At 45.9% G+C, this 25,997-nt stretch overlaps 1 protein-coding gene across 7 annotated transcripts in view; it reads right to left on the bottom strand.

Moving 5' to 3' along the window:
• The window catches only part of PPFIBP2 (PPFIA binding protein 2), a gene marked incomplete at its 5' end in the record, with an annotated part of 122,057 nt that overhangs the window by 61,933 nt on the left and 34,127 nt on the right, over nucleotides 1-25,997 (bottom strand). For all 7 annotated transcript variants that reach the window (XM_079707427.1, XM_079707430.1, XM_079707429.1 and 4 more), the window contains 2 exons: nucleotides 4,264-4,377; nucleotides 8,320-8,412. In XM_079707427.1, the coding sequence (XP_079563553.1) occupies nucleotides 4,264-4,377; nucleotides 8,320-8,412 (207 nt within the window). The remainder of the gene's footprint in view (nucleotides 1-4,263; nucleotides 4,378-8,319; nucleotides 8,413-25,997) is intronic.

The raw sequence follows: 25,997 nt of genomic DNA, 5'->3' as shown, positions 1-25,997 counted from the left end.
TTGCCAACATGGTCTAGGCCAATCACAATGGGGAGGGCGCTGGTCCACACCTGTATTCCTGGGGTGTTATTCTGGGCTCTGGGCTCGGATTGTTCAGTGTACAGCCCTCAAAGATGCAGCTGGGCAACGCCTTGACCTGCTTAAAATGGAGGTGAAGGGCTTCCCTGGTGGCGCAGTGGTTGAGAGTCCGCCTGCTGATGCAGGGGACACGGGTTCGTGCCCCGGTCCAGGAGGATCCCACATGCCATGGAGCGGCTGGGCCCGTGAGGCATGGCCACTGAGCCTGCGCGTCCAGAGCCTGTGCTCCGCAACGGCAGAGGCCGCAACAGTGAGAGGCCCGCGTACCGCAAAAAAAAAAGGAGGTGAAAACGGACTCAGGCTGTGGGCCTTTGAAGACCCACTTGTACATTTCCTGGGAGATGTCTCTTCCTAATGGAGAAGCCTCCCCGGGGAATCTAGACACGCTCAGTGAGTCAGAGACCATATCAGAGTAGGTGTTTCCACGGGCAGCTCCAAGAGACGCTTGTAGCTGCCCCATTCCCACCCTGTTTCCTGCAACAGGCTGCAGACAAGAAATATTTTGCCCTCAAATGTGTCTATAATCTATGCGTGGCTCGTGTGGCCCTGCCTCTGTGCTGGTTCTGTTTGGTCCTGGTTTGCCTGTCTAACCCCATGGATATTCATGCTCTCCCTTTCTGGAGACCAGATGGGTTAATGTGCAGAAGAAAACAGATGAGAGCTAAGAGATCAGCACTTAGCAGGGGACCAGGCCAAGCCAGGCTGAGGGGTCCATGGCTCGTGAGTCGGGTGGGGAACACTGGTCAGGAGAACAGCTGTGGGGAGAGACAGCACAGTGGGGTTTGGAACCCATGGACACACAGGGTTTGGACGATGCTGGTTGGGTCTGGGTTTCCTTAAGTCCCCCCAGAGGTCTTCTAGCCAGCCAAGGGGGCGTAGTCTGGAATAGAGGTTGCAGACTGGAGATCTGTGGGCCAGGCTTGGCCTAAAGGTACAATAAATATTGTGTGGTTCACACAATACTTCTTTTTCATTTAAATTAGTTGCCAATGTTTTTAAAATAGAAAGACTGATCTTTAAATTTTTACATCTGGATTTCCAGCTTCTTGTGAGAAGCAGTAATGGGCCTCCATGGGTGGTCAGCTAGAATTGAGTAGTGGCTGGCTCCTTTAGAAAGGATGTATTCAGTGTGTAAGGGCTAGCAGGAGCTGCCTCCCCAGGGGAAGCAGTGTCAATAGGCAGTCAGAAGGCCCCACGCTGTGACAGTGAAAGGGTCTCCTTCAGAGCTCCTCTAACAGGAGGCCAGGCTTGGTTCAGGGCTGGCAGAAAGAGGCAATTGTAGACTTCCCTGGTGGCACAGTGGTTGGGAGTCCTCCTGCCAGGGCAGGGGACACGGGTTCGAGCCCTGGTCCGTGAAGATCCCACATGCCGCGGAGCAGCTAAGCCCATGCACCACAACTACTGAGCCTGCGCTCTAGAGCCCACGAGCCACAACTACTAGAGCCCGTGCTCTGCAGCAAGAGAACCCTCCGCAATGAGAAGCCCGCTCACTGCAAACAAAGAGTAGTCCCCGTTCACCGCAACTAGAGAAAGCCCGCGCACAGCAATGAAGACCCATCGGAGCCAAAAATAAAATTAATTAATTAATTTAAAAAAAAAGAAAGAGGCAATTGTTTGCCTCCATTCTCTGCCTTAAGGACGTGAGTCATGCTTGCTCCTACCATGAGCCCTGGGGCCCAGGATATCACAGTCTAACCAGGCAAGTCTCTGCCTATCCCCAGTTCAGAGGACACTTATGTATGTACTCCACGCTATAGATGGCATCACATCAGCATTGTGATGCAAGAATTAAGCGTCTTTTCAAACAGTATCAAGCAGATTTCAGGAAAGCATCAGCATGTGCAGAACATTCAATGTGGCATTTAGAGCTGGCAACCCAATGATCTCCAGCTCAGGCACCACCAAGCCCAGAGAACACATGAGTGGGAGCGGAGCCTCAAATGCCTATGACATGAACTCAGAATTCTCCAGGAAAGGAGTACTGCACACTCCTTTCATTTTACCCTTGAAAGGCTGAGAGAACACAGTCAAAGTTATGGGCATAAAAATAACTTGGTTAAGTTCAGGAAGATCTTTCAACCCCAGAGGTAGCAAATAAGAGCTACTGCACTCCAGAATATACCAAGCCAACACGTTCACCTCTACGGTACATGCAAACCACATGACTGCTACCTCAGCCACAGCATACAAGAAAGAAGATTTAGAATAAATGGGATATAAGGGGCAGTTGAGCTTAAGACTTTTTTAAAAGTCTAAAATCCAGTCTATGGGATAATGCTTAGAAGGATAAGACAACCTCAGAGAGCTCAGGCACCACGATAGGCCATTTTCTGACCTCCGATCGTGTGGTTACTCACCAGGCACTGCCTTCCTGAAACATCGGCCTTCTGCCATTTTTCTGACATATTCCCTTCCACATGCAAATTTTCCTGGTCTGTCTAGGTTTTGTTTTTGTTTTTGTTTTTTTAACAGCCCCTCCATCATCTTCCTCCCTGGTCCCCACCCAGAACCGCATTTTTGCTGTCTTGAAAATATAATCTAGTGGGTTGTCCCATGCACTCTTGTGAAAATGCTTTTCTGCCATTTGAGATTTTTCCACCAGGCTATTTTCTTTCCTGGGTCCTCAAAAGAAAGATTCAACTTTTAAGAGTAAATAAAAAGAAAGATTCACTCCTGTTGCTACTCAGATTTCCAGGGAATATGATAAGCAAGAGAAATGGCATACAATTTAAACAGAAAATCAAATGGAGCCAAGAATGTGGTAACTTATTAATCAGCAATGAAAGGATAAACTAGTAACAGCTTCCAAGCTGTCGGAACTAGTTTCTACAAAGACATTTGCATAAAAATATTGATTTTTAAAAAAGTTCTTCAAATGCACTCAAAGCTAAGAAACACCTAGAAACTAAGATATTTACCCCTAAGACCAAAGGTCATATTCAAAGCCTCTATTCATTACTATGTTGTGGAGAAACAATTTGAATTTTATGCTGACCAAAGCAATTAAAAAAAAAAAAAAAGATTAGAGCTTGGGGGGTGGGGGAGGGAGATTATAGGCAGTCTTCTAATTGAACATGCTCATTTTAAGAAATGGACTTTCATTCTTTAAATAATTAGTGAGCACCTTTTATGTGCCAAGTACTATACCAGGAGCTACAAAGCATACACACATAAACTACAGTCATGGTTTATTTTTCAAAATAACTGAAATGCAAAAATGATGCAAGTTAAGGAATTTAATTAGATATATTATTAGAGTTCATAAAATAAAATTTCTAATTAGCATCTCAACAGATTCGGAAAAGACTTTTGCTAAAAATTCAACACCTCTTCCTAAAAATTGCAGCTCGTTATTTACAATGGGGTCAGACTGTTCAAGAAGAGTCAATTATGATACTTTTACTAAAAAAAAGAAAAAGAAAAAAGGTATAAGTGATAGTAAAGACAACGATACAGCAAAATTTAAAAGTGGAAAAAAAACTCACTCTATGACGTTAAGCATAGAAAAGCTGAGGACTAAATCATATCTCTGGTGCAAATAGTGTTTTGTATATTATATGTACATATAACAAAAAGGCCCAAAGAGAAACAAGAAGACATTTAAGAGATGTTTCTGAATGGTAAAAGAGCAGCTAATTTTTTTTCATTTTAATATGTATTAAATTATATTAAAATATTATTTATGTAATATGTGATCGGTTTTATCAAAGAAAGCCACACAGAGTGAGAGGGGAAAGAGTGAGGGTAGGAAAGAGGCACAAAATAAGTTAATCGACTTTCGAAAACCCGAGATGCCACTTACAGGGCAAAGGCGACAACAGTGCAATGCCCAAACTGTGGGTTACTTGGTCATGAGGAGTTAGCCAGTTAAGTGTGTCCAGTGTGGTTGGTGTGATGAGATGAGGGGGACATGGCCAGCAGAGAGCTCTGCACTGAACCAAGCCAGGAGAAAGTGCCCTGGGAATCTGTCAAACCAGCCCAACAAGTTATTCCTCCCAGGCCAGCCCTTCCCTGCCCCCCAACTCCGGTTTCACCTGCTGTGTAAACACCACAGGCTAAGCAGCCAACCCTCCCTCCAGGCAGGACAGGAAAGGAAGCAGCGAGCTCTGTAACGTGGACCCAGAAAGGGGCTTGCCCACGTGAGCGGCTGCAGGACCCAAGGCCCTGGGCCCCATCCACCCTTACCTGTTGAAGCATCTCTTCAGCAGCATTGAGTTTCACCTGGTGCCCTTCCAGACACACTTCCAGGTCCCGAATCTTCTCTCCTTGGGCTTCCACTTGGTCCGTGAGGACACTCACCTGTCCCAGGAAATAAAGCAAGGGTGGAGGGCTGGGACCGGCTCCCCGCTGGAGGGGAGCCTTGAAGCCACACCACTGATTCTTGATGTGAGAAGAATGGCTGCTATTTTTGGTGGGTGGTAAGTGGGGGAAGTGTCCTGGATGACAGGAACCCCGGTTGTTTTCTCACCTGGCCGGGAAGTCCCAGCCACCACCTGGACCAGGTTGGTCACATTTCCTGCTCTTGACAGACTCAGGAGAAAAACATCCAGCAGCCACGAGAGTGGCCTCTGGGCTGGACTCTGGTTCCTTGCGCCTCTCACAGAGCTCCCTTGGGCAGCCCGACCTCAAGGAATACCTCAGCTGGCTCGCCAGGGCTTCTGCCACCTCACGTGGAAGTGCAATCCAAACTTCTGTGCAGAGTAGCCAATGACCTTACCCCTCTCATCAGGGTGTGAGGACAGCTCACCTATCAGGCGAGGGTTCTGAAGCAATTAAGGAATGTGGGACGTAAAGGGCATGTATTAGCACTGACAAAACTTGGCTGCAGGAAGGTTTTTGTGCTTCACAGGCCAAAACATGACTTTAAGTCATAAATATACACAAGCCACACTGCATATACAGTGGCAGGAAAACAGTCGTCTTTCTGAAGAACATCGAGACTATCTATTGGAATTGTTAGCAAATAAAAATCCATTTACAATAAATCATTTAAATTATACCCTAAATACAGACTGAGGATTTTCAAATCCTCCTCTATCATCAAACAGCCCTTTTCCTTATTTTTTTTATTTTCCTTATTATTTTTAAATCCTTTTCCTTATTATTAAATAATCCTTTTCCATATTACTATTAAATAATTATTATTAAAAGGTGCCTCAGAGCAGGAAGAGGAAGAAAGCATATGAGTGACCTCCCCCAAAATAAAGAAATCAAGGACTGGTAAATTGAGATCCTTTATAGCCTTTTGGTTTTTAACCAGTGGTTGACTCATCACCATTTACATGTAGATGATCATAAATTATTTCTCAGTCTGTAAAGGAATGATAGCTGGAGCATGAGAGTTAATATGAATTCACTTATGCATGCTTAAATAAAGTTATGAATTATAAAGCTCCCTTTTACAGAGGCACTAATCTGAATGAATATGGCTGCTTTAAGCGTTCCATTTTTTATGTTCCTAAGTGATTAATGAATTACTGAAACATACTCCTGGAGCTGACGCGTGGCAGGCTAACATCTCAATTATAAGCCAAAACTGGGCGCCTCATCCTCGCTGGCTGACACGATCAGCCGTCCTGGCCTTTTCAACTACTAACTCTAATTTCAAAAGAGCAGGATGCCAGGGGTGGCCTTTGCTCCCTGGGTTCCAGAGTTTCTGTCGGGGATGTGTTATGGTTAATCTTACTGGGATGATTAACACTTAGAGAGTCTGCACCACGCCTCGGGGCCGTGCGCTGGCGATACCCAGCGGAATAGGCACCCAGACGAATAACGTGTGGTCTCCGGCATTCTATAGCTTATAGCCCAGCTGCTCATGAGACTCGAGATACACCAGGTTGTGGGGTCCTTATGAACATGAATATTCTGTCTAGGTTATGAATGTAGAGGTGTAGAAAATTGGGAGAAAATGTATAAAGGTTCTAAATGTGACCTTTATTCAAGAAAAACAAATATTTTCTGAGCCCCTACCACATGCTAGGCATAATTTTAAAAACCGAGGGCATACAGAAGTGGGGGAAAAAGAAAAAGTTGAAAATCCTTGCATTAAGAAGTTCGCATTCTAATGAAGAAATACAAGATTTTGGTTTTATTTGTTGTTTAATCCTGAAAACAGTATTTTGCCCTGTGTGATTTCCCTTGTTCTTCCACAAGTAAACCCAGGAGAACATTCTGGGCCAAAGGCTCCAATGAATTTGGTCTGGCTGAGCTGTCTTGTGAATTAATCAAGCAAGCGGCTCCCCCATGCTGAGGATCTGTCTAATCTGCTCCGTGGAGCCTCTAGAGACAGCAGTGAGCACGCAGGAGCAACTCTGAGAGTCTGTCCACAAGCTCCTGGAGGGACAGAAACCACTAGGATCCACTTCTGACTTTTCTGATAAGCAGCTCCCCAGTTGTGCTAGAATTATTTCATTAAGGATTATTCAAGAATTTGGAATTTTTAAAATATCAGAGATACTATCACACAGGAATTCTTTATTAAATTGTAACCCTCTAAATAGAAATGTCTCATTTCAGCCATGAAGGTTCCGGGTTCATTAGTTTATAGCTTGATACTGTTTGTGGCAAAATTCTAAACTGGACGCTCTTCCATCAGTTGTGTCATTGGGATGGGGGTTCAAATTACACATCCCTCAAGATGTCTGCACTCTAACGTGTTATATAATCTGGCCCCTGCTACCTCTCAGTAGGCAGTTCCCAGGCTTCTCAGGGTCACCAGCTCCAACCACACAGCCCCTTCCTGTTCTTCCCACACACCAAGTACACGCCTACCTCAGGGTGCTCACTGGACCAACCATTTCCTCTGCCTGGCATGTGCTTCTCCCAGTCTCTGTGGGGCTCCCTCCCCAGCTCCTTAAGTTTCCTCTTAACGGGGAGGTCTTCCCTGACCACACAGTCTTACCCTGCTTTATTTTTTTCCATAGCATTTATCATCACTGGAAACATTTTGTGAATTGGTTTGTTTATCGTCCATGTACGTGTGCACACGCGTGCATGCGCACGCGCACGCACACACACACACACACACGAATGGAAGCTTGAGAACAGGGACTTTGTCTATTTTCTTCACTGCTACAACCCCAGCACCTAAAACCAGTATCCACTGAGTTGTGGGCATGCAAATAGTTTTTAATGAACAAATCAATGAAGTGAAGAAAAAAATAACCTAGGATGCAAAATTGTGTAATTGTATATTTGGTCTGAGCTTAATTTTTTAAAATAGGGGCAGGACAGGAAAAAAAAAGGACTGGAAGAAAGGGCCAACATGTTAAATTCTTTTTGACTTTCCAAAGTTTCTAAAATAATCAGATATTATACCTACATTCATAAAATGAAGTGAAATAAAAGAAATAAGGTAAAACGGAAGGAAAAAAGCCAAACATACTGCAGCCTCTTAACTCTAGTGCTAACTCTAGTGCTCTAAGCTAAGGCCCATAGTCTAGGGAGGGTCCCAGAACCCTACCTGCCCCCTTGCTTCCATCCCACTTACCAGTCTTAATCACCACCCTTCAAGCTTTTTAAGGAGCTGGGATTAGGATATTAGTCTTATTATTCTCTAAATTGTCAATCACAGTGTCTGAGGCATACCAGACCTTGAGGCTTGATTCATGTGTTTGAGAAGTAACACAGCAAAGAGCTCCTACCTCAGCAAAAAGTGTCCCATGAGAAAGATCAACTTTTCAGAATGCAATGCAAGTTTTCAGACCTGAAACTACGTCTTTGACTCTTTGTCCCTGAAAAGTTTTGTAGCTCCTTTCTTCAAAGTAAGAGAGTCATCAAAGGCTTATTAACCCATGTTAACAGCTCCAGGGGGTTTGGCCTCAAAGTGGTCAGTCTAGATCCAACTCCGATGAACTGGGCCTGATCCTGTTAGCATCCACCCTGGGGCTTTTTAAGAGGCTTTGCTTTATTAGTGACATGAGGACACATCTTTGCAAGACTTCTGGAAGACAGGGCCCCATTAATCAGCCTGGCCACAGAGCTTCCAGTGTATAGATGCAGGTACTCTTGTAGTCCATGATAAATAAATGAATCCATTCACAGCCCCCAAAAGCCAAGGCCAGAGTTAAATTGTGCCCCCAGTTACTTTCTCCTTTGTTTCAGGAAAAGTCTTTTGAAAAACATACACTTTGGGAGCAGGAGACATCCAACAGAGAAAACCCTTTAGACTTCCCTCCTACTTAAGGCAGCTACAGAGTTGGAGGTAACAGAATAAGCTGGTTCCCACCAAAAAGGACCCACCTGTAATATGAGGGACTCCTTATCTCCTTCTAGACGTGCTAAGCGTTCCTGGTACGTTTCATTACTAGCAGCACTGTGGTGATTTACCTGGGACTAAAGGGAAGAGGAAAAAAACACACACTTAAAAGGCTGGAAAAACATCTTACCAACTTCCAAATGATGTATGCAATTGGTGAGGACAGTTTCGCTCATTATCTATGCAAAACCACCCACCTAAACAGGAAACCACAGGATTTCAAAACTACTACAAGGAGGACCAGATCAGATGCCACTGACAGGCGTGCCATGAAAGTTGGCAAAAACCACCCCCTGGGTGACCTCACCTTTGGCTAGAAAGGCCTTGGTGGAACTCCAGACCCTGCGGTGTTTGACGTGACTGGGCGTGTTGGGTCTGGTTTAGCTGGAGGCACAGCCATCCAGCAGCACCAATAGCAATAAGGGTCTACTCTTTGAGACCAGGGAGCTGGTACCATTCACTGAGGAACTATACGGGAACAACTCCTGCACAGATCTTGTCTCCTGACTCTCACGCCAGAGTTCTCCAGAGCCGAGGCAAACCTCACGGTGTGGAGGCCCATCCTGAACATCGCAGAGAGCCTGAAGGATGAGGGATGCCAAACGGAAGGCCCTTCATCTACTCGCACATCCCTTTCAGAAGTGGCCAATCGCACCCCTCAATAAGGGCTCTGGCAACCAGGGTGGCACGTGGAGTTGCTGCAGTGTTAGAGCTGAGAGGAATAAGTTAAGATGAAACGTCTTGAGAAGAACCCAAATGACAGCCAGAGGAATCTCAAGGGCCAAGCAGAGGGAAAACACAGGAAATACCAAGTAGCCGGAAACCATGGAAAACAGAGGAAAGGGAGATTTGAGATGGCAGTCGAGAGGCAAAGCTTATAAAATGCCCTGAGCTAGAGACAGGAGCTGCAGTCACTTCCTGGGTGTGTCTGCCCTGGTTGTAGGCAGGGAGGAGGGAGGTAGCTGCTAATGGAACTGAACTGGCCCAGTGCTACGACTATGCCCTTCTTCCACAAGGAATTTAAGGGCCCAAACCAGAGGCGCACAGTAGGCCATCCAGGGGCTCAGCGGTCTGAAAAAGCAGATCTTATTGCTAAACGGGGAAATGACACTCCTTGACACCTGGGCTGGTCCAGAGGAGTCAATGCTCCAATGTTCGTAAGGCGGGTATCCTACATCCCAAAGGAAAGCCACGATTGTACAAAGGAGAATGTCAGAGAGGAGACCAGGCACAGGGGCCCAGAGGTGGTCCCCTTCTCCTGAGCCCATTTAGCCACATTCCAACCTTCAGAATGGGCTTTCCAACCACACCCCACCTGCCCCATTAGGAAGAGATACCTCCTGCCTTCCCTTGCCCCATCCCTTCCCCAGAGCACTGCCTAGGTGAGGGCAGGTGGCAGAGCCAGGCCTGGTTCTAAAAAGAAATAGGGACCAAGAAATCTGCATTCAAGCCCTGGAGTGTCACCTGCGAGAGAAGCACTGGCTGTTTGTCGAAGGTGCAGTGGGAGGGTGAGCCCAGGGGCCATTTCCCAGGGCAGCTGTGCCAGGCACAGGCCAGACGGACAGGGCACCCCTGCCATTCCACTGCCTTTTCCTCTAGCCCTTCTCCAGTCTGCGTCTTGTTCAGTGTTATGGAAGCTCTTTCATACCATAAACAAAGGGCCTTAGCAATCACTAATGGCTTCTTTGTGTTGATGGCAGTTTATTATTGTTCCATTAATTAATATTCCAGTCATCACATGGTCAAACACTGACTAGTATCCAAAGATATAATTATAACCTACATTTCTCAGAACCTAACAAGAAAAGAAAGGAAAATAGTTCTTAAGCAGCAGGTCAATTGCTTCTCTGTCCAAGAACTCACATGATGGTGACTTTCAGAGGAGAGAGACTGAGAACAGAAAGGACCCAGGCACCCAAGTGAAGCTGTGTAAATCCAGCGCCAGTGCCAAAGTTAGCACATGCACAGGGCCACCCACCACTGGCAGCTGGCACTTCTCCAGCAGGAGATGAAGGGAAGGCTCCTTCCACAAGACTCCAGCCAGCTACGCCACCTGGGCCTCAGTCAAATGGAGTGCAGTGTGTTCGTACGATAAAAGACCTACCCACACAATCACCCAGAGAGGCAGCTAGTTGACAAAAAAAAAAAAAAAAAAAGAGGAAGGAAGGAAGTTGATATCGTAAGTTCAGTTAATACACAAAATGCGTGCCATAGAGTCTATAACACGTGCTACAAGTAGATTAAAAAAATAAAAACGGAATCTACTCTAGCAGCCAATGGAAAAAGGGAAGCACAACTGAGTTAAAAGATGCACAGATCAGTATGACAAAGTCAAGCTGACTGCCTAGGAGAAGCACAGCTCTTCCTAAGGAAGGGAGAACCATCCTTTTTTCCAGAGACTTTGTGTAGTGGGATAAACAACACTGATGATGATATCCTCACAGTAGAGCCCAGCAGAACTCACTGCTTTCCTGTGATGTTCTCAAAATAGGTCAAAGGTTAGTGGATAACGTGGACCAAAAACCAAAGCAATTCTATGGAGACCAATACAATGTGGTCCAAGTATCGTGCTCTAGACACATAGTGGGCACTTAGGCAGCGCTCACCATGTGCCAAGCACTGTTGAGAGCACTTTACGTATATTAATTCATTTAATCCTTCCCACAACTCTGCTAGATAGGTACTATTTTTATTCTAATTTTACACTTAAAGGAACTGAGACACAAAGTATATGAACAGGGCACAAATGGATTATTTGCCCAAGTTACCATGTACGAAACCAGTAAGCTCTCTGTTACAGCTTGAGGAACCAATCAGTATAAATTTTGTTTTATACATTGTGATTGTATGAAAGTTCACTTAAAATAAGGTGTAAAAATGCTGTCTGAACCTAAATATCCATTAATAGAGGAGTGGATAAATAAACTGTGGTTCACCCATATTATGGACAATTTGTAGCATTTTTACATGAGGCAGATTTTTATGAACCAGGACAGAAATACAAGACATTGGATAGTGAAAGCAGCAAGATCCAAAGAATCATGTGGTGTGATACTAGAAAACACTACTATCCAGCTCTGCAAGTATTGATATATATATGAAGGTAAATAGATCCAGTGTCTGGAAGGCTATAGAACAACCCTTAACAGTGCTCTCATTTGGGGAAGTTTCTGGGCTATGGAAAGTTGGGAGTGGGAGGTTTGGTCAAGAGGGGCTTTAACTATAATATTTGAGCTTCTTATAAAAATATGTTTGGGTTTCCCTCGTGGTGCAGTGGTTGAGAGTCCGCCTGCCGATGCAGGGGACACGGGTTCGTGCCCCGGTCCGGGAAGATCCTACATGCCACAGAGCAGCTGGGCCCGTGAGCCATGACCGCTGAGCCTGCGCGTCCGGAGCCTGTGCTCCTCAACGGGAGAGGCCACAGCAGTGAGAGGCCTGCGTACCACACACACACACACACACAAATATATATATATATATGTTTATTTACTTGAGTAATTAAAATATATTTTAAAATCTAGAAGCACTGTTTGAGTAGCTAGAACAGTTCTTGGTGATTTTTTTCCTCCCCTAACAGACTTGAGGGGCACATCCTTTCCCAGCAGTCACACTGGCCCATGTAGCAGTGCTGCTTGTGGTGGAAAAGTCCCTCCCTCGACCCAAATCGCCATTTTAGGGGAGCAGAACATCTTCCTCTCATACAGTTGACCAAGATCACTGCTGTTCTCTAGCAAGCTTTTGAAAGGTATTAAACAACAGTGAGATGGAAACAATGTCCCAGAAAGGAGTCTGCCACATTGTTATCCCTTGCTTTTGGTGAAGTTCAGAGTCCTGTGTTTTCACATTCTACAGAAGATGGACAGCTCTCAAGAAAACTGCACTCAAGGGCTTCCCTGGTGGCACAGTGGTTGAGAATCTGCCTGCCAATGCAGGGGACACGGGTTCGAGCCCTGGTCTGGGAGGATCCCACGTGCCACGTAGCAACTGGGCCCGTGAGCCACAACTACTGAGCCTGCGCGTCTGGAGCCTGTGCTCCGCAACAAGAGGCGGCGATAGTGAGAGGCCCGCACACGGCGATGAAGAGTGGCCCCCGCTTGCCACAACTAGAGAAAGCCCTCGCACAGAAACGAAGACCCAACACAGCAAAAATAAATAAAGTAAATTAATAAACTCCTGCCCCCAACATCTTCTTGAAAAAAAAAAAAAGAAAACTGCACTCAAGCCTTAGCTGGGCACAGACCAGGATAAACCACCACCTCTGCTTGAAGAAACTGGAAAGCAACTGAGAACAGGGCCAAGAAGAACATCTTGTTGAATGCCAACATTTATTAGCCAAAGGTGAGGAATTGAGTTTTGAGTGAATAAATGCATACTCCTTATTCCAGTAATTGGGCAACAGGTTCAGTCACTTTTTGGCATCATCCTTGGATTATAAAATGGCTGTATCATCAAGGCATAAAAGGCCAGGTCATGAAAATTATTGATGCTTAAACATGTTTAAAAAGACAGAGTCGGGACACAGCTCTGTTTTGCCCGACTTTCAGAAGAGCTTGCTTTCTCAGAGGCTACACCTGCTTCCTTAATTCTAACAGTGGAATTGTAGTAGAAGGCTTGGATCAATACTGAGATCATCAACTGGGTCCCTAAGTTGATTCCAGGTTTGGGAGTCTCTGAAAAGTCTTGTCCGTATTCTCTATTAGGTAACTTGGTGATAGAGCAGTTGCCCAGCTCTCCACGCATAAAGTCAGATGGAGAGAACCATGCCAGCATTCCACCAAGGAGGACAAAGTCACACGGAATTCCGAAGGATGCTACATGCTAAGTTTCTATTCCTCCCCGCTCTGGGATGGCAAGTGATCTAAAGAAGAGCTCTATACTGTTCTACCCTGTTAAGGATGCTCATCCCATTGATGAATAGAAATTAAAAAGAGGTCATTTTTACTCAACTAATGATATTAGCCCCTAGGCTAGACCTGTACAATGGACTTCTGATGTACTAAGGTGTGATATACATATATTTGATCAAATTTTTCTCTTCTGTTTTGATGGTTATTTCTACAAATGTGACAGAGGGAAAAATGAATCTTCTTATCCAAACTTTCCATCGTCAAAGCTATTCCTGAAACTACAATTCACATTAGTTACCTGATATAATATTGCGTGGGACCAAGAGATATTGTGAAGGCCAGGGATCTGCCTACCCTATGGAGGTGAAATGGCAACTACAGATTGACATTTCCACGTCCTCTTGTGGCACTTATTGAAGAACGCCACAGTGAAACATACTCCCTCTCTCTTATATCATAGAACTGAATCAGCACAGGAAGTTCTTTTTGTGTGTATATTGTCAATAACTCAGAAACTTTAGCCAAGACTATTGAAGTTAAACCACCTTTGCTTCTATCAAAATTTTACCCTCAAGAGGCTGGGCAAAGTCTTGAACAAAGGAATCCAATTTCTAAAACCCAGATCTCCTGGAGGCAAAATATAAAACACAGCTCAGAAATGTCACATCAAGGTCTTCCCCAGATGCTCAACGTAACTATTAGAGAAATGCAAATCAAAACTACAATGAGGTACCACCTCACACTGGTCAGAATGACCATCTGCAAAAAGTCCACAAATAATAAATGCTAGAGAGGATGTGGAGAAAAAGGAACCCACCTACACTGTTAGTGGGAATATAAATTGCTGCAGCCACTATGGAAAACAGTATGGAGCTTCCTTAAAAAGCTAAAAATAGGGACTTCCCTGGTGGCGCAGTGGTTAAGAATCCGCCTGCCAATGCAGGGAACACGGGTTCAAGCCCTGGTCTGGGAAGATCCCACATGCCATGGAGCAACTAAGTCCATGTGCCACAACTACTGAGCCTGCGCTCTAGAGCCTGCGAGCCACAACTACTGAAGCCCACATGCTGCAACTACTGAAACCCGTGTGCCTAGAGCCCATGCTCAGCAACAAAGAGAAGCCACCGCAATGAGTATCCCATGCACCGCAACGAAGAGTAGCCTCTGCTCGCCGCAACTAGAGAATGCCCGCATGCAGCAACGAAGACCCAATGCAGCCAAAAATAAATAAAAATAAAAAAATTTAAAATACTTAAAAAAAAAACTAAAAATAGAGTTACCACATGATCCAGCAATCCCACTCCTGGGCATATATCCAGAGAAAACTCTGATTCAAAAATATACATGCACACCAATGTTCATAGAAGCACTATTTACAATAGCCAAGACATGGAAACAACCTAAAGGTCCATGGATAAAGAAGATGTAGTATATATATATACAATGGTATATTACTCGGCTTTTAAAAAAGAAGAATGAAATAATGCCATTTGCAGCAACATGGATGGACCTAGAGATTATCATACTAAGTGAAGTAAGTCAGACAGAGAAAGACAAATATCATATGATGTCACTTACATGTGGATCTAAAATATGATACAAACGAACTTATTTACAAAACAGAAACAGACATAGAAAACAAACTTATGGTTACAGAAGGGGAAAGGGGATGTGGGGGAGGGATAAATTAGAAGTTGGGGGGCTTCCCTGGTGGTGCAGTGGTTAAGAATCCGCCTGCCAATGCAGGGGACTCGGGTTCGAGCTCTGGTCCGGGAAGATCCCACATGTGGAGCAACTAAGCCCGTGCGCCACAACTACTGAGCCTGTGCTCTACAGCCTGTGAGCCACAACTACTGAGCCCATGTGCCACAACTAATGAAGCCCACACGCCTAGAGCCTGTGCTCCGCAGCAAGAGAAGCCACCGCAATGAGAAGCTCGCACACAGCAACAAAGAGTAGCCCCCGCTCGCCACAACTAGAGAAAGCCAGCATGCAGCAACGAAGACCCAAAGCAGCCAAAAATAATAAATAAATTTTTTTAAAAGTTGGGTATTAACATATACACAGTACTGTATATAAAATAGATAAACAAGGTCCTACTGTATAGCACAAGGAACTATATTCAACATCTTGTAATAACCTATAATGGAAAAGAATCTGAAAAGGATTATCTGTCTATATATAACTGAATCACTTTGCTATACAACAGAAACTAACACAACATTATAAATCAACTATACTTCAATTAAAAAAAAAAAAAGATCTTCCCCAGGCCTTGCGAGTGATGTTGCTGAGAGTCCTCTGGAACAGAGACAACACAGCACCTTGACTCTTACAGACTGTGGCCCTTTTTCTAGAAGACCCAAAATACTACTGATGCTGAGACTGGGCAGGCTTAATATACAGCTCCAGCTATCAACAGCCTACAGTGGGGCTATCTTCTAAGCCATCTCTAAATGGAAGACAGAGGCTTCAGGATGATGTAGCAGCCGTGCAGGCTGATCCATGGTTGGGGGTCATGGAGTTGACCATGATAGTTAATCAGACTCAGTAATTAGGAGAGAAGCGGGAGGATGGAGAGAGAGCTGTGTGGGTCCAGGAAGCACAGGCCTGACCACCAAGATTCCAGTATGGACAGAGTCTCTATACAAAGGGCATTTGGGGCTACACAAAGACACTAGACTAATCAGAGTCCTGCCTCCACCTCTTCCACGGGTGAATAAGGAGTTTACTCTTGGTTAAGTTCCTCATGCACCAAGAGCTGAATGCTAGCAGACTCAAGAAATAAAATGGGTTTTCCATATCTTGGGGGACATTGCATTTTTATCAGGGATGTGATTATCAGCGGATATTTAAGGTTCCCCCCCACACACACCGGCAAAACTCTTATCATTAGTTGCATAAAAAAAAAAAAAAAACAGGGGCTTCCCTGGTGGCGCAGTGGTTGAGGGTCCGCCTGCCGATGCAGGGGACGCGGGTTCGTGCCCCGGTCCGGGAGGATCCCACATGCCGCGGAGCGGCTGGAACCGTGAGCCATGGCCACTGAGCCTGCGCGTCCGGAGCCTGTGCTCCACAGTGGGAGAGGCCACAACAGTGAGAGGCCCGAGTATCGCAAAAAAAAAAACAAAAAACAGACTAGTCAATTTCCCTCTTGCTCTCTTGCTAAGAGAAAGGAACAGGCTGGGGTCGTTACCTTTGTTATAACTATGTGGCACGAGTGAGGGCTGCCATCTCCTTAGAGATATTCTTACCCCTTCCAACCTCCTGATGCAAAGCTTAGATGGTTGGAATCTTTCCTCTGCATTTTAAAACTTGGGAACAGAAAATGGTAGTAGTTGTGCTACAAGGTTCAAAGGTTGTCAGCGGACATGTCTTCTTCCAGGTGGAGGAAGTTGGTTTGCAGCAGGAGTAAGCTATAAAGCCAACACACATGGAAACACAAACAAAAGCCAAGAAAGAGAGACTGGTGGCATTCTCACCCCTGGTTCATGCTGTCCAAAGGCAATGATACATCCTTGCCCTTCCTGTTGGTCCCCTCTTGGCCTACACTGGTTCAAACCGAGTTTCTGTTACTTGCAACCAAAAGTCCTGGCTAATGCATTTGTCTCAAATGGTGATCAGTCAACTGATTGAAATTTACTCCTCTGGAAACAGACTTACAAGAAAGCATTCCTGCTATTTGGATATACTACTGAATTACAAAGGGATTCTACCTACCACTGCTTGATTTGCTTGAACTGGTAAATTTTAAGACAGAATTGTCAGTTCTGAGCCAACTATAGTTAAAACCAAGATTATCATCAAGGGCTAATAGGGATCTACTTTGTGGCACAGGGTGTGTCTGTGTGGTATGCATGCGGATAAAAAAGGAACCCATTCTCCTTTGTGTGTGAAATGGATGACTTTCTATCCACCACCTGTTGGCCTCCATTGTTATTTCCCAAGCAGAACAAGAAGGTTAATTCAGGGAATGATACAAGATGCAACAGGCCCATGGCATCAACTGCGTGTGTGTGGCGGGAGAGATGAAATAACAAAAATAGGTTAAAACACAACAAGAAATAAACAAGAAGCTAAAGTAGGGCTAAAAGATCTAAGGGTGGATGGGAAATGAATAAATGAAGGGCAATAAGAACATAAAAACACCTAACAACTGTTTAAGAAGCTATGTTGAAAGAATTAACATGTCCTGTATAGCTGTACAAATGCCAGGTCTGAGAGCTGCAGCTTCCCTGTTCCCACCTTTTGCTCAGCTGGATTTCAAGGCAGGGGATCCCTGGGGACTTTGTTGGGGGCTTCCATATTCATGTACAGAATTCCTGCAGCCTCCTCCTCTACAAGGTAGGACCGTCTGTGCAGAATGACAGCTGGGAACGATTAAGAGGCGAGGCTGCACTAACCATGCACAAGCTCAAGTAGGTCACCTCATCTCAAGCTTCCCATCCTTTAAACAGAGATCATACCTCACAGAGTGACAAAGATGATCAGTTAGGTCATTAAAAACAAAGACGTGTGGGAATAAAAGTGCAGAAAGCTCTTTAGAGCAGGATGCTCTAATATTTCCTCTATGTAATATAAACAGTTTTTGAATGATCGTGGAAACACGGAACTCATTTAAATGGCTTTGTTTAGTTTTGGGTTTTTTTTTTTGCGGTACCCGGGCCTCTCACTGCTGTGGCCTCTCCCGCTGCGGAGCACAGGCTCCGGACACGCAGGCTCAGCGGCCATGGCTCACGGGCCCAGCCGCTCTGCGGCATGTGGGATCCTCCCGGACCGGGGCACGAACCCGCGTCCCCTGCATCGGCAGGCGGACTCTCAACCACTGCGCCACCAGGGAAGCCCTAAATGGCTTTGTTTAAACTAAAAGACCGAAATGCAGTTAAGACACAGCTCTTCCCTTGCACTGACAGTTTTAACGAACTCATTCTTTTTGTGCAAAAGAACAAAAAAAGGCAACATTTCTGATTAGGACACCTATGAAGTATCTAAAGATCTGAACAAACAACCGAAAGGAACAATAACGAAAATACTTTCAGGCTGGAAAGAAAAAAAGTGCCTAAGGGACAACACAGAACCCATTGTTAGCTAAGAGCCCTGGAATCATGCCTGCGGTGCAGACAGCTTCGAACCTGTTCACTTTCCATCGTCTCTGAAAAGATGCCCACGTTTGGAGTTGTATCTATACGACCACAGTTTATAATGAGCACAGTGAAAATTTCAATAGCTAATAATGACTAATCATAAACACTTGCATTTTTATTTCTGTTCCAATCTGAAAGTCAGGTCAAATTTAGGTTAAACATGAGCTTTCCAGCTGAGCTGTGCCCCCACCAACCAGCCCCCACCCCCAGCAGCCTCCTCAGAGCCATCACTCTCTGACTCTAGTGGCTGCTCAGCTTCCACGATGCTTGCTCGCTCTTGGCCTGGTCCTTCCACTGTAGCTTGGCAAAGGGATGGCCATATTAGGTCTCTGCAGAATTCTGGAGGGGGTGCTTGGTGGCATGGATGGGGGCCGTGCAGAATCCCCAGGAGTCTGACTCCTTCACAGCCTGGCTGGCCTCTGCTGGAAGGGCATGCCCTCCAAGTGTGCTCTGGTACACTCTCGGGGATGCTGGGTGAAGGCAATGTCCCACGGGACCTGCTGTCAGCATGGCACTTCACTGAACACGGGGAAAGAGCTGGTTCCAGAACAAACAAGTGGTGTGGAGGAGAGGTCGCATGGGGGTGTCACTTGGTATGTGAGCACGGAGTGTGGGAAAAGCCTAAGGCAGTCAGCTCCCCAGTGAGACAGCTCCGGCCATAGTGTTTCCAAGCTGCCTAGTCAAGGGGATCATATCAAATCCAGAAAACCCACCTCAAGAGAGCCATGGCTGCCAGGCACAGGGGAGATGTCAAAGTCACTAAGGCTATACTTCAAGCTCAGGACCAGCACTCACGTAACAAGCTTTTGAGAAACTTGGAAAACGTAGACCTTAAAAAATAAGGACCAAAAAAAGAAGTAGATCATAGAAGCTACAATTTCTATTACATGGCTCAGGTTACCCATCACCAAAGGAATCAAGCAGAATGAATGCAAGCATTTTTTTGCTGATGAGATATTTCAAGACCTTCGGCTAAACATCCAGAGGCTGTGGTTTGAAAGGAGAGGAATGACGGCTACTTGCATAATTACAGATTCCACATATAAGCAACATCATGTATTTGTCTTTCTCTGTCTGACTTACTTCACTAAATATGATCATCTCTAGGACCATCCATGTTGGTGCAAATGGCATTCACTCTTTTTTTATGGCTGAGTGGCAAAGACTTTTTAAAAAAATCAGACCATCACGCCTATGAGTCTTCCCTGCTGTTGTAATTTCCCACTACATCATGATGATGTGATGACTCACAGGATCAAAAGCCACTGAGTGAGTGGTGCCATCATTTCCATGGTGATCAGGACCCAAGTAAAGGTCTATACGTGCATTAAAAAAAAAAAAAAAGGAAAACTTCTCCTAGATTTTTTGGTTAAGGAATTTAAGGCCTTTCTGGCAGTTATTATAAAACCACTTTTTCCCAACAAGGAATAGCCAAGCCAATCCACTACCTCTGGCACAGAGTTAAAGAAGTTTCTTCGAAATGCAGTGTGAGTAGAGTACAGTCAGGTCCTTAGCTACCAGGAGCCCAACAAGAGAGATCCTATCCTGACCTTGACCTCCTTTTGCCCTCCACCTCTCTTAGTTGCAATTATATATAAGGGGAGGCTAAGGGTCGCTGGTGGGGTTGTCACTATCGAATAATCTGCCATCAGGGACGAGCAAAGCAAAGTTCATGAACAGCAAATTAAATAGCTTGGTCAACCAATGTTCACATAATTATGCTTCATTCAGTTATCTATTCAGTGACTAAATATTCCTGAACACCTACTAGGTGCCACTCCCTGTGCTAGGCAGTCCCTGCCTTGAAAGAGCTCTGTAGTCTTACAGTGAGACGTGATAAGTACTGTCATAGAGTTAGTTGTATGTAAGCCAGCAGCAGTGGCATAGAGGAGGGACGAATCGATTATGCCTTCAAGGGAGAGGAGAGGCTTTACAGTGGAGTCCCCACTTGAAAGACTGAGTCTTGAAAGCTATGAAGGAATTCCCCCAGAAGAATAGAGAACAGCATCTTTGGAAAGAGTCTTCCTGATACAGATAGGCTATCCATGAAGCCACAATCGCCACCCTTCAGATACTCTGGTTTCCCAGAACTAACAGAGAAAACAAAGAATATCTTGACAGTCTGTCTATAAGCTTTCCAACCAAGGGGCTGGTGTGATGCCACATGAAGGCTCCTAACTGATCATCCTGGGAAGCAGGATTTGGAGGTGAGAGAAATGCACTGGATTCACCAAGATCTTGTTCCAAGATTATAGCCTTGCATAAGCTTAGTCCTTGCTAAATTCTCTTGATCAGGTGGCTGGATGCATAAGGAACCTACAGCACTTGACTGTAGGAGAAGTGGTATTTACAAGTGTGCTGGTATCTTGTGAAGGGAGTATATTAAAGCCAGGAGCAGAGTAAAAACAGGAGGCTCTTTGAGTGGTGCTCTTTCCTCATCTTGCCAACTCCAAGAGACACACTGACTCATGATTCTTAAAAATACCTGTCGGAGACAGAGGGGCAGCATCAGGTGCCAGAGTTGGGGATGGAGGAGCAACTGTGACTGTTTCAGCTCACCTGGAGGCATTAGAAGTAAACTGCCTGATGCATCTTGGCTCCTGAGATAGAAGGTCCAGGCATTTCATCAATCAAATAGCATAAGAGAAAGATCCACAGGTGGAAATGTGGGATTAGCTAAGGGCCAAAGAGAGGAGCTGGTCCTTTGGCCACAAGAATTTCATTAAACCTACAAGATGCCCAAATGGGAATGAATTACCAGGGAAAATGGATGGGAAACGTTGCTTGGGAACTAGAGGCAATAAGAACATTATAGAAGGACTTCAAAAGCTTTCTTAGGGACAAAGCCAAGGTGAAGTGGGTTTGGGAGTGACCAGGAAGGAGTAGAGATGTTGAGTTTTTAGTCTGCTCTTGATTTCAAGATTCCTGATGGTCAAAGGAGGGTAAGTTCTATAAGGCAGCATGGAGAGACAAGTACATGGTCAGAGACAGTTTTGTTTTTCTCTAAGAATCAAGGAGAAGCATTTTCTGCCAAGGACATGGGACAAGGAGGCAGGGCAGAGTAGAGTAAAGAGAAGAAACAATCGGAGAACAACAGGACGTGGAATAGCATCGGATCATGAGTACAGGATACTGGGATAGCCTTGGTGGAGAGAAGGGACTCCTGACCCATGAAACCAAAGGAAGTTGAAAAATGATGGCTGTGGGGACTTCCCTGGGGGCGCAGTGGATAAGAATCCGCTTGCCAATGCAGGGGACATGGGTTCAAGCCCTAGTCTGGGAAGATCCCACATGCCACGGAGCAACTAAGCCCGTGCGCCACAACTACTGAGCCTGTGCTCTAGAGCCCATGAGCCACAACTACTGAGCCAGCGTGCCACAACTACTGAAGCCCATGCGCCTAGAGCCTGTGCTCCGCAACAAAAGAAGCCACCTCAATGATAAACCCACGCACCGCAGCGAAGAGTAGCCCCCGCTCGCAGCAACTAGAGAAAGCCCACGTGCAGCAAAGACCCAAAACAGCCAAAAATAAATTTTAAAAAAATACACTTTTCATATTCCTTTAAAAAAAAAAAGAAGAATGATGGCTGTGAACACTGTTACCTTTTGTGGTGGTGGGGAGGGAAGATGAGAAGTTCATCTATGTGTGGCTAATTTTTTTTCAATGAAGTAGGTGGTGACATCAGTTGAGAGGGGAGTATAAGGTTGGGGACAAATGGAAAAGTGTGAAAGAGCTGATACAGGGGTGGGGGAGGGAAGAATGCAGGGATGAGTCAAGGGACACCCCGCCCCCCAAGTGCTGATGCCAGTTCATGGAACTACCAACGGCTGTGCTGCTCTGGTCTACCCACCCAAGCTATTCAGCAAATGACCCTGGTATGATGCCCCTTTGCTAAACCCTGCTGGGAAAGAGGCGTGAGGGCCTCTCCAAATAGCTGGCAGACAGGAGTCACAGATGGCAAAATTCTAGCTCCTAAATTATGCTGGGGAATATGATGGGTGGACATTTTGGGTGCATTGGCTAAAGATGGGATGTACCCTTAGGAAAATGGGGACAGCTAGAACCCTTGAGTAACAATACCCACTGTCATCCTCCTCCTGGTCTTGAAAAATCTCTCTGCCCAGAATCAAGTTTGGGCACATGGCTCTAGAGTAACCAGAGGCTGTCAGTTGTGGCCGAGGTCATCGTCACCATAACATCTATGAAGCGTTTTCTAAGCACTTTACATATATTGAATTATTCATCCATATTTTACAATCAAGAAAATTGAGGCCCAGGGAGAGTAAATCAATTGTCCAAGGTCACACAGAGCTGAGATATGAACCCAAGGAGATGGATACAGGATCCGCGTTCTTAGCCAGTAGGAACAGCTTTCACAGAAGCTGCTCCTACTTCAACTTTAACTGCACTCTGACTTGAGTGCAAGGCAAGTCAACGTCTGGGGCCAGGATGTCTTTGCAGCTCTCCTGGCCTAAGTGGCCAGGCTACTGGATCAACCGTTTGAGCACCAGATGACACAGAATAAAGTCTCACATTAGCAGTTTGAGTTCATCCCATACTGTACTACAGAACCCAAGCCAATTGCATGGGGGAGCCATGATGATTCCGTTTTTGTTTTTCTCTTAGGGGGTGGGGGTGGGGTGGACGGGGTTGTGACTTTGGTTCGGAATTTGGCTCCAACACAGAGTCCTAGAAGCCAGCAGCAGTGTGAAGATGCTGACAGTGCTGGGATTTCTGTTCCTGGGAAAATAAACTCCTGCTCAGAGGGCAGCGGGTGGACTCCACAGACCCTGCTTTGTTGCTATTTTAAGAGGCTCTTTCAGGACTATGTGGGTTGGAGCCACTGATCTCAAAGCAGGGCAGGTGTGAGCTGTTTGTGAGTCAGTCAGGAACCAAAGAGCTGAGGGGCGGAGACCCTCTGGATGCTTGTGGTGGGAGATGACCTTGTCCCAGGGATCTGTCTGTTGGGGAAGGCACTGGAGGACCAGCCCTGGCCAGCCTTCTCTCAGCAGCCACTGGGGCCTCTGGCTACTCATGGTGGGCCAGGTCCCAGCTGTCTCCTGCCGGTCTTTGCTTTGAGACCTTGACCTGGAATGTGGAAAGGGGCCTAAGCTGAAGGAATGATGACCTAAGATGCACTCCTAGGAGAGAAGCAAACGGGTCCCATCTGTTCCTCTTTCAATATCCCCCTTCCTGGTAATGGCCAAGAGCAGTTAACTTTTACTGAATGTTCCCTACGTGCATGGTACTCTGCTAAGCATTTAACATACACTATCTTACTTGATCCTCATAAAACCTGTACGTGGCTGGCACTATTACCTTCCTTATTTTATAGATGAAGAAATCCAGGATTTGAGATAATATGCCTAAGATCACACAGCTAGCAAGTGTGGCAAAGCCAAGAGCCCAACCCAGGCTTTACTTCAAACTGCATGTTCTTAGCTAAAACAGTACGCAGTATCCCGTCCCCCAAAGGCCACGAGACAATGTCTCTTTTCTCACCAAATGCTTCCCCTGTAGCTCTGGGCCTTCTTAGCCATAGGCATCTCCCCTTACTGTCCCAAAATTCAAAGACTGTCTTGCTCTGAGGCATTGACCTCCTGGACTGGTCCAAGGGCAAGGGCTCCCAGCCTCCTACCAGGTCACATCTCACCCAGGCACCTCTTCTGCCGGAACCACCCCCAGTGTGTGGGAACATGAAAGAAACAGCATGTTTCCACCTTCAAAAACCTGGGCTAAGAGAAACCTGCTCTCCAAGCCACCCCAGCTTGAGGAAGCACATGGGAAGGGGGTGGGTGAGCCAGGCAGATGGAAAGTGCTGGGCACCCAGGCTGGAGTCCACTGCATGCAATACAAGGATGAGATCAGCAAAGGACTAATGGAAAAGGAGAGCCTTGTTGGAGTCAGATGAAGTGGGTGGGAATTAAGAGGAGGACATGGAGGTAGAAGCTCAGAAAAGGCAGGGACGACATGTGGGAGCTCATCAGATATAAAGAGATGAAATTAAAATAAATATAAATAGATATAAATGATGAAACTAAAAAGGTAAGTTGAGGTCAGGTTAAAAAAATGTCTTAGGGCTTCCCTGGTGGCTCAGTGGTTGAGAGTCCGCCTGCCGATGCAGGGGACACGGGTTCGTGCCCTGGTCCAGGAAGATCCCACATGCCGCGGAGCGGCTGGGCCCGTGAGCCATGGCCGCTGAGCCTGCGCGTCCGGAGCCTGTGCTCTGCAACGGGAGATGCGCAGCAGTGAGAGGCCTGCGTACTGGAAAAAAAAAAAAAGTCTTAAAAGCCAAGCGGGCAGAAAAGCCTCGGCTTTCTCGTCCAGAGTAAGGGCAAATCCTGGGGCTTACGATCAGGGTCAAAGGATGAAAAGGGATTTTTTTTTTTTAAAAGGGGATTTTAAAAAAGAAGAATCTGGCAGTTGTGTTTCAGGTACAGAATAGGAAAGATACTGATTATACTGCCTATGACATATCCAATACTTTGTGCTTTGCTTTTTTTTTTAATGCTCTTTAAAAGTAGAAAAAAAACATGTTTTGCTATGAGTCTTTCCCAGGGGGTTTGAAGTCTCCTCACTTAGAGCTTCTCCCAGCAGACTTCCCACCATCCAAAAGAGTCAGAGCTCACAGCCTGGGTCTCAGGACTGAAAGGACCTTCTTACATTGCCTCACATGCAGAACTAATTCCTCCACAGACAGAACTTCTGCACAAGGTACAAAGGTACAACATCTGTCCCAGCGGCTGGAACATGGCACCTACAATCCCAGGTACATCGAGGCTGTAAGACCTCCTGGTTAAAAAGCTTCAGATGGATACAAGAAAATAAAGAACAAGTGATGGGAAGTGCACTTCTCACCTATTTCCTCCAAACCTTTTCAGTGAGGCTTTTTCAATTCTTAAGACAATGGATGTGAACCTTTACCAAAATGGCTGGTCACCTCAGCCTGTTCTCTGGTGACTGCAATGCCCCCCATCCCAAAGCTGGGATGGGGCTGAGCACAAACAGGATTTCTGCTGAGTTCTAAACCCATAATTTTCTACCTATTTGGCCATAGAAATGAGGAAAGAGAACTGGGCTGGGAGACAGAGAGCGGGGTTCAAGATCAGGCTGCACCACTTATAGCCATAACACCAACAGCCATGAGGTTCCTAGCCTTTCTTGGGCTTTTTTCTTTTTTTCTTTGAGGTACGCGGGCCTCTCACTGTCGCAGACTCTCCCATTGTGGAGCACAGGCTCCGGATGCGCAGGCTCAGCGGCCATGGCTCACGGGCCCAGCCGCTCCACGGCGTGTGGGATCTTCCCAGACCGGGGCACGAACCCGTGTCCCCTGCATCGGCAGGCAGACTCTCAACCACTGCGCCACCAGGGAAGCCCTCTTGGGCTTTTTTAAATGAGGGGTTTGTACTAGTTGATCCCAATAAGCCCTCGAGCTCTCTAATTTGGTTCATTTGCCTCACTCTGCATGACACAGCTTACCATACACCATATCACAGCTAGAGTAATTTTCATAAAATACAAATTAGATCCCCCAACGTATCTCATGCCACTTCCCTGCTACAAGTCTCCCATTATACAAACGATGTCACCCACAATCCTTACTGCGGCCTTCCCTGTCCTGTGTGATCCGGAACCCACCCACAGCTCCCAACCATCACCGAGCTCAGAGGTGT

Source organism: Hyperoodon ampullatus (assembly GCF_949752795.1).
Source record: "Hyperoodon ampullatus genome assembly, chromosome: 7".
NCBI lineage: Eukaryota > Metazoa > Chordata > Mammalia > Artiodactyla > Ziphiidae > Hyperoodon > Hyperoodon ampullatus.
This window is presented reverse-complemented; position numbering and strand designations above follow the sequence as displayed.